This window comes from Leptinotarsa decemlineata, unplaced genomic scaffold (genome assembly GCF_025532065.1).
Source record: "Leptinotarsa decemlineata unplaced genomic scaffold, Ldec_3_MD MMD2_tig00026328_RagTag_RagTag, whole genome shotgun sequence".
In the NCBI taxonomy this organism is placed as follows: Eukaryota; Metazoa; Arthropoda; class Insecta; order Coleoptera; family Chrysomelidae; genus Leptinotarsa; species Leptinotarsa decemlineata.
In genome coordinates, this window is record NW_027412688.1 from 9,770,756 (window position 1) to 9,780,017 (window position 9,262).

The window sequence follows — 9,262 nt, forward strand, 5'->3', positions numbered from 1 at the left end:
GCGCTATTCTGAACTGTTCGAGTCCCCGCTGAATCAGTCAAATTAATTATTATCTGTCATTGTCAAAAAGAATTTTCAACTTTTGGTATTTTGAAATTGATATTTTTTGTCATCCCAATCTTTACATTACATTACATTTTTTATTATAGTTTTCGTTCGTTAGTTCTCAGTTATTTTAGTTTGGATACATTTTTCAGTAGTAATAAATGTGTGGACAGTGTAAAAATTCGAGTAATCATCTGTATTCAGTGCCAAAGGTAAATGAAACATTTTATAATTACTGTCAATCCACCACGGATAAACTAAGTTTGTATCAGCCTACACCAAAAACCAACTTTATATTTTGAATAATCCTTCACCCTTTCAAATCCACCTTCTGCTACTAGAGTATCATTATTTTCTTAATCATAATATCAAATTGAAAATAAACATTTACTTATGATTTTTTTAAATTTTTTTAAATACAACTCAATACCTAGTTGCAAGAAAAGTCTACTCATAGAATCATAGATACCTACAGATGAATATTACAGTATGCAGATAGATTTATTGCATTTCTACAGAATTATTATGAGAAGTAAGTAAGTTTACAGTTACATGAAATTTAACATCCATTTAAAATATCATGATATTAATATCAGCATAAAATTTAAAACAAATAAAAAATTAAATCTATATCAACAATTAATAAATCATAGATTAAGTTTGAAAATCACTGACTGAGTAGGGCTCCATGTCAAACAAATAGTTCCCCAAGCCTAACAGAATGTTGTATATTTTTGAAATCTTGTGGAAAATTATTGTAGAACTCGAGGGTGTTGTTGTACTGTGGACTTGTATAAAAAAAAATTATTGGGTGGTTAAAAGACTACTCATGTATGATGAGAAACCTAATGCTCTCTTAAATATATACTCGTAGTAATTGTTAGCATATAGAATTCCAAGCAACCAAACAGTATGCTCTTTTAACTTTACTTGTTCTCAATTGGTGATTTGAATGGTTTTATTTGTGCATTGTACCTGATCGAAACTGTAATTTATAGGATGAAAACAAGAGGAAACTGTGGATGGATGCTGTTAGGAAATATCTGCCTGATGGTGCTTTTATTTGCTCAAAGCATTTTCCCATCCATTTCATTGGTGAGAAAAAACTATTGAAGGGTGCCAAACCATCATGCATGTGAGTATTCAGTTTCTACAGCACTACCTATAAATCCTATCAAAGATTTGTATATTTTTTCAAGGTGCACTTATAGAGAAGTACTTAATTGTACGAATTTCAAGAAAACGTGCACCATTTCCAGAACCAGTTTACTAATAATTTCTATAGTTGGAAAGTATCCGTTGAATAAGGTATCAAAAGCAAATTTGATCACATACAAATCAAGAGAGAACACTTGGTGTTATCAAAATGATAAATATCAAATTATTCATATATGAAATGATAAATAACCCCTTCTAGCTTTACCTATCTACAAAAAAAGGTTCTTTTCAACCGGCTGTTCTCTAACGGTAACCCTGAGAAGTTCGCAGTTGGAAACAAACACTCTATGCCATTCATTTCTCTTGAAGATAAAAGATTGTTGTTGTTTTCAGTTCAACTCAAGCATATCAATGTCCTTTTACAAATTTCATATAAGGCTCATAACGGACTTTAAAGAAAGTTATTGATAACATAATATGAGAAGAGATATTTATTTAACAATTATTTAATTGAATCATGTTGAAAAAGGGATATGTCACAAATTGTCTGAATGTGTGGAGTTTAGTTATATCATTTCATATTATTTTTCATTTCAATGATCGCAGCTGCTGTTTTGTTCAATATTTTACATCATATTTTCCCTTCATACCTTTCATAAAAGTACATCATTATTCAATACGGGCTAATAGATGCTAATATAATAAAAGGTGATAGTGGAAGAAAGTTGAACAACATTTTCTACAAATGCCTGATTCACAGAAAATTAACTTCATTAACTTCACCCTGTATTTCCTGATATTTCATATTTGTCAATATCTGTGTAAGCATCCTGCTTACACATGAAAATAATAAATACGATATCATTATTATAAACAGCCTCTTCTGAGAACATAATCAAAAAGAGGTGTATCTTTTAGAATCTTTCTTGTGAGACGGGAATAATGAAATGCCAGTAGGTATAAAAAAAATTAATGGAAAAGTTGTTATCGAACAAAGGGTTATATTTAGGTATACATGCTAAGAATCGCACGTTAAAAGGTAAGATTTCGTTAATCCCTGTTCGCACAAGTTTCGACTTCTGAGGGCTGCCGTTTGTAGGGGAACGACAGCTGGTTAACAGAAAAACAAATTTTAACAAATACCATTTTAGTCTTTTGTCCATGTTTATTTACAGGGATCTCAATTTATTCATTTGTATATAGGTGAACCCCAATTTTTGTTTACAATAAATTATATAACAAAGACAGCTTGTACTGTAACCACTTATACTACTACTAGTATAATTATTATAGACACATTTATGTGTGTTGAATGAAGGACAATCAAAGTAATGAAAAACATTTACATGAGCAAAGAGTGAGATTCTTAAAAATATTTTCATTATTACAGAAGAAATTGATTTTATCAGAGTAGTTATTTTCAAGTCTCAACATTTCAGATAAAGGAGAATGATACCAATAGTTAGTTAAGTGATATGGTGTAATAAATAGCTTTATTTGTCTAATGGACCTCCATGGAACGTTGGAAGTTATAAGGGAGAGAATTTCTGGACAATCAATGAAACCAGATATAATTTTGAATAGATAAAATAATGATTTAGTGTAACTTCGATTCTGAAATCAACATGAAATATTTCTAAAATCGAACTGAATGTATAAACCCATCCTGTATAATTTCGTAATAGTTAGTTTCCTGGCTTTGCCCTGATCATTTTCAGTAAAAATATTTGACTGCAACTGAGACAATCATATTCAGTTGCGTTGATGAAGTAATCTTAGAGAATAAAGTTGATACTGAAATTAGTTTCAATGAATATCTTATGAGGAGTACTTCGTCAACGCCGCTGACTGTCGTAGTTGCAGTTGAAACGTTTGGAGTTTACCAAAGAAGACAACAGCAAAACCCGAAAACCAACCAAAACATTGAAGTCAGTCATGAAATCATACTACATGAGCTATTGAAAATTGTTGATGAAGGATGCTGAAATTTTCCCAGATTCAAAGATTGATTTTCATTTTTTTATAACTGGTTTTATTTTTCAGTTTGCAGTTGGATTACCCAGTGGAAAAAACTCCGTTTGAAACATGAACAACTGAAATACTTGAATTCCTATATTTAGTTCTGTGATCAGTTTTTTCAAAGAATATTTGATAAAGCTTCTGCCAAATATCTGATAAGGATTGTGTGATTATTTATATAGTTTTATTAATTTAATTAAATAACATTTATTGATCTAAAGGGTAAAACATGTTTTAGACAAGTAAATTGATGGATATATAGCCGTTACTATGTGGTAGAAGATCATCATGAAAAATTTAGATTTTAGACAAGTTCTATTGTGAAATTGACGTGATAGTCATTTTTAAAATAAAAATAGGTATTTTGATATTTTTTATTTCTCAGTGAAACCGCTCCTGAACTTCCACTAAACGTTTTTCCTAGTCCATCCTGTAGTATTCTACCCGATTCACACTCAGTCACAAAACATCAATTGGCAAATTCTAGCAGTATTCAATCATTTGGAGGTGATAATGTTCATATATCCATAACAATTCCAGTCAACTTTGTTGATATCATTTTCAGCATTTTTGGGATGATGAGAGCTGCAGGTGGATGCAATACTCATCCCGAGTCAATTCAAGTTGGACAAATATTCCGCCTAATGTCCCTCTATTCTCTGATAAAACCGCCCAGGGAAAGTAATGTTAGTGGAGGAGAAATGATGAAAAATCCCTTCTTCATATTGGAGATCTGAAAGAAAAACAGCAAAAATTTATATTCTATATTGAAATAGAAGAAACTATCTCCAAAATTGAAGAGGACTTCTCAGGTATTGATGAAGCTTTTGCTTATTTCTGTGAATATGTCATAATTGATGATCACATTGTTTGAAAAAAAGAACTCTTTTACACGCTCAATGTAAAAGGTTGTAGTAAGCAATTAAAGTATATCAGAAGACATTTTGTATTTGTATTCTAAAAGACACTAAACTACTTTCATGCAGTCTGCAGAAATTCAACCATGGTGTTCTCTGAACATTACGGTATTTTACTTTTCGTGGAAACCTGAATATAAAAGAAATCCCATCACAAGGAAACTGGGAAGTTAATTTACCACTGGTAAGGATATTAAATACAATTTCACCTCAGACTGATAAAAAACTAACTTAACTTTTGAACGGTTTGACGTAGAAACATGAAAAAAACGTTTGGGGGCTATTACCGATACTATTTTTTGAAAAAAAAAACACTGTGATTGCTCGATGGATGGCTGGGGGAGGACTTCAACTTTTTTCAAAATTTTAATTGGCATGGGGGTCAAGTGTCAAATTGGTCTATCAGTGGTGACCTGCACATGCAATCATAGCAAAAAATATGACTCAATGAAATCAAATTAAAATAATAATAATGGAAGATATTTGAATTAAACTTTGTTCAATTTATGCTGGAACTGTAAATTTCAATAATTATAAATACAGAAATCTTATACTTTAATATACTTTTACAGACAATAAATAGTTCACATTCTTTCTGAACCAAAGAAGTTATTCAATACATCTGATGATCAACGGAAGGTAATTGACCATCTTACATCTATTGTAAATTAATAAATTTTGCCTTGTAATTTCTCTCGTTATTTGCAGAACCCAAAGGCTTGCATGACGAGTTCAAGGTGGGACTGTAGTGCTATTTCTCTTGAGTGATTTTGTGTACTTAACAAGATGTGTATGTATAAGAAAATCAATGTCCTGATTCATGAGTAGAACTGCTAGGTGGGATACACTTACATCCATAGTCACTATGAGTAGATGTATTTTGGTTGAATATCTATTAGAAAACAGCTGTGTTTCTACATTGTTATTACATTGTTCTTCGTATATAAACCGCTTATTCCAAATTTTATGCATCAATGAGGAAACTTTTTTTATTATTAATTTAAAAAAACCGGTTAAAAGTTGGTGCTTATTAAAATGATCTCTTAACAGGTAATCGAAAAGTTCGACAAAGAATTAACTGGGAATATTTCTTTGTAATTCAGTGAATTATTCAGTTGTTTTTCCATTCCAATACCATACTAAAAACATGTATTCAAGTATATTTTCTTTATACTTACCACCTGCCACCTGTTTTGCGGAATTCGTTCCGATAAACAACCAATATCAACTACATAATAACATCTGCCAACATTTCTTGAGTTGAAATATCAAAAAATTACACGAAATTTCTTCAAAACTTTGCTTGGGTTGAAACTTCAACTAATAATTCACCAGAACTTGGACACTTATCTTTCAATTTAATAGGTACTGACAATTCGTCAATAACACTTAAAACACAAAAAATTCATTAACTCACTTTTTAAGTTATCCTAAAAGCACAGTAGGTATGAAAAATTAATGTGGAATTAAATATAAATACAAATACACCCTGTGTGATCTTATGATTACAGTTTACTGTAATGACTGCTTGCGCCATCTAAAACGGCGTAAACGGCGTTGATCTCTGCTAATCAAGTTAGCCATAAATCCCTCATTTTACCCCAAACTTTTGCAGGTATGAGTAGATGCACCAGGGTTTTTAGACATCTTACTTCTAACCATCAATCTGACGCATGCGTATTCCGTATTACTGTTTCTGTTTTATGTTCATGCAACTTACAAACAACATAACCTGCAAAAATTGTTATAAAATAAATTATGTATTTGCTGGCGCAGGAAAAATTGGAAATTCTTTAAGTGAACCTATAATATGAACATCTTTAATTACACAAATTAATTATGGCGGTGACCTCCCAGTTCCATGTTGATAAGTAAATAGAATAGAGATATAAAATACTGCAACCTTCTTTTACTCTCCAGAAATACACTTGATTAGATTTATTTTTAAAGAATTGAAGGGGTTATATTTTTAGAAGTGACATTCGTTGTGGAATGTTTGAAATACAAACTGAGTAGAGAAAAGTATCTTCTGTATAATTCAGTGTTCAGATAGAAGTATTTGTTTCGAAAGATTTTTTTTTCTTTCGTGTAATTCAATGTTTATATGAAAGTAGCTGTTTCAGGAGGACATTCTTTCAGTTTGTGTCTGAAAGTTACTTCTTTGCATGATCTACACATCCATGTATAGAGTTACTTATTTTCAAATTGATTACTTCCTTCCTTTCTTTGGAAGATTCCCTCATCCCCTTTTTTTGTATTAAGTTGGAGTAGTAGAAATCCAAAAACTTTCTTTCCCAAATTATTTTTATAGGTTATGTTGAAATTCCATGCCAAACTTCAGTTGAACTATCAGCTGTTCCAATCAGAAATTTCAAATTAATCAGAAACCAATATTTACCAGACATGCGCGTTTTCAACGATTTACAAACAGTTGGAAATCTGTTTGTGACTCAAGGTTGGAACGAACCTTATAATTGGTAAAGGTTTTTTCTACAGAATAGACTGTAACATATAATTTCCTTTTTGAAATAAAGTCCATAATTTCGGAAAAATACCTAAAATTCAATATATTTTTAAAAATATGACAAGTGTCAAAGAAAAAACGTTTCTGGTCCTAATAATGTTGATCTCGGAGCTAATCAATTACATTTTTTTTCCTCGCTCTCGTTAATACCGAGCACACAGCAGATGTAACGGAGACAACAGATCTGCATTACCGAACACATAGTATAGCGAATCGATCTAAAAGATTAAGTTCGTTCAGACACAGTAGAATGCTAAAAGATCATACTGTGGCTCAGATATATTAACCTCACAGTAACAAATTGATTACGCTGAGATTTTAACGAACACTTCTATTATCAAGTCAACTGTCAATATGGCCCGTGTCAATGTCCATATTTCAGAACGCTTGAATCAAAAAGAACTTACTTTTAATGCTAATTGCATAGAATATTAGTGCCCAATTGCCTCAATCTAGCTGAATAGAGATTCAGGCTGAACCTTATTTATGATTTCTAACATCATACCAGTCAAATTCTCTCTAGCAGAACGTTATTCTGCATGTGATTATGCAAGTTTTTTGATACTTTTTTTTGTATTGTTTTCAGTGAGTTATGGGTTAGTTATTCAGTAAATAAAAATATTAATCCAGTCAAAATTAGCAAACTACCAATAATTTGCAGAATTGAAAATTGTTATGCTATTAAAGACTTTGTTACAAATAAAATCAAAATTCCCCATTCAGACTTGGGCACTAAAAGATAAAAAATATCTGTTTATTTTGCATTTTTTTCGTTAACGGTAAGTGTTATCATAAAAATGGGTCAAAGGAAGGTTGAACTTGTATATTTTGACTGGACTTGTGTATTATTCCATGTATTGGTTGTATACCTTCAATATTTTTCAGTTTCTCCGGAAGATTCAGAAATGAGTTCCGAAACCAGCGACGATGAATACAACCCTACACCTGCTCGAGAACATCGTACAGCTCGAAAATCAGTGTCTCAACCAACACAACCCTACTCCACCAGAAGACAGGCAGCCAGAAATGCATCGAAGGCCCTGCGAGCTACATCAGACCATTTTATGGCAAATTTCAATCCTGAGACAAGTGTGAGAGAAAAAAGAAAACTCAGTAGGAAGATTCACCCCCCTAGCAACGTGAGGAGACCTGCGGGAGCAATATACGATGAAAACGGTGTCCATATCAGTTCTGGAGTCGACCTTTGTGACTGTCTGAATGAGGATTGTGTGGGATGCTTTTTTGAATGTCCCAAGTGCGAATCAATGAAGTGTTCAACTGATTGTAGGGTACATAGAAAATATATGGTGGAGCAAATTGAGTATCACGGGTATGATCACGTTATCAAGAATCCTTTATACAAACATTAAATTTGTTCAATAATTATTTGTATTTTTTTAAATAACTAGCAAATAAACAAATTTTCAACTATCTTGATAAAATAGAACTGAAACTAAACCAATTCTATAAATGTAGAGGGTAGGTTGTCTAATCTTAAGGTTATACCTACTACCACTAAGTATTATTTTCCAAGTATCAGAGATACAGCTGTCATCAAAGGTGATCTAGAAATTGTTTGTTCTGAAATATAAATCCAATTATCACATTTCTTATGTAGCCAAAATTGCCCTAGATAATGATGACGTTCTTGTGTACATTGTATTATTTTCATTATTCATGATAATAATAAATCAAAAACTCCCTTTTTTTCAATTAGTAATCTCTATTAATTGAGGTGAATAATTTATATGAATGACATCGTAAAGTAGAGTAGAGTACTAGTCCAACTGAGGAAACCACTATGTAGTGAAGCGTGTATTGGAAATAAAGTGTATATTGTGAACATCTGTGATTATTATCATGAATAGTGTTATTGATTTTCACCAAGTAATGTGGCAGTGTATTCAAAATCAGTTATTGGAGGTTTTGATGAAATATTTTGTAAAACTTTTTTGACTACTCCTAATTTCATTTAAATTTTCTTCAACATGTCATTACCTAGCAATATACTTTCGAAAATTTTGTTGATATCTTGTAATTATTGATGACTACGTATTTATTACTGATGAGTTGAAAACATGGCTGTTATTGATATTTTTTTGAAGGAAGATCCTCAAATCAAAACCTCGAGCGTGTTGATTTTTGATAACTGCTTTTCAGCTACAGTAAATTTTGTGAATGATGCAAAATTAATCATATTTTTTTATGTAATGCCGGATAAAATAGTTTTGATAATTATAATAAATAAAATATTTTTTTTTATTTTTTCCATTCATGAATGTCAATTCCACTTCTATAAATCCCTCAACAATTATCACATCATATCACCTTCTATCCCTCTTTTGAATTCGATGAAACTGCCTTCTTGCTATGTATGATCAAATAAACTTTCAGATACATATTGCTTCCGTTACTGTCTAATATTTCTGTTTAATATCTCTTCGTCAACTTCTTAATATTAGATTCTGTCAATTTTAACTCATATAAGCAAAACTATTGGCATTGAAGAGAATGTTGGAATCATGGAAGTGAAAACCAATGGACTGTGCATAAATAAAACTAAGGCACATACAAGTAAAAGCTGAATTGCAGTAGAGGG

General features: G+C 31.3%; 1 protein-coding gene and 1 long non-coding RNA gene across 6 annotated transcripts; one reads left to right on the top strand and one right to left on the bottom strand.

The window, feature by feature from the left end:
- The first annotated feature begins 48 nt into the window (after nt 1-48).
- LOC141485652 (uncharacterized) lies at nt 49-4,526 on the top strand. 5 transcript variants are annotated; one of them, XM_074182769.1, is made up of 4 exons: nt 49-257; nt 1,044-1,180; nt 3,608-3,729; nt 3,788-4,526. In XM_074182769.1, exons 1-4 carry the CDS (start codon nt 207-209, stop codon nt 3,799-3,801), a joined length of 324 nt encoding a protein of 107 aa, XP_074038870.1. In that variant the 5' UTR covers nt 49-206; the 3' UTR covers nt 3,802-4,526. The 5 variants fall into 5 exon arrangements, 3 of the variants coding, with proteins under 3 accessions (XP_074038870.1, XP_074038871.1, XP_074038869.1); XM_074182770.1 differs by lacking the exons at nt 3,608-3,729; nt 3,788-4,526 and adding an exon at nt 3,247-3,592 and having other exon boundaries at nt 53-257; XR_012467329.1 differs by lacking the exons at nt 3,608-3,729; nt 3,788-4,526 and adding an exon at nt 1,245-1,259 and having other exon boundaries at nt 103-257.
- On the bottom strand, nt 3,351-5,550 carry LOC141485653 (uncharacterized). The gene is made up of 2 exons (XR_012467330.1): nt 5,318-5,550; nt 3,351-3,955 (listed from the first exon to the last, which is right to left on the bottom strand). It is a non-coding gene; the product is annotated as an uncharacterized lncRNA (long non-coding RNA).
- Nucleotides 5,551-9,262: the final 3,712 nt, after the last annotated feature.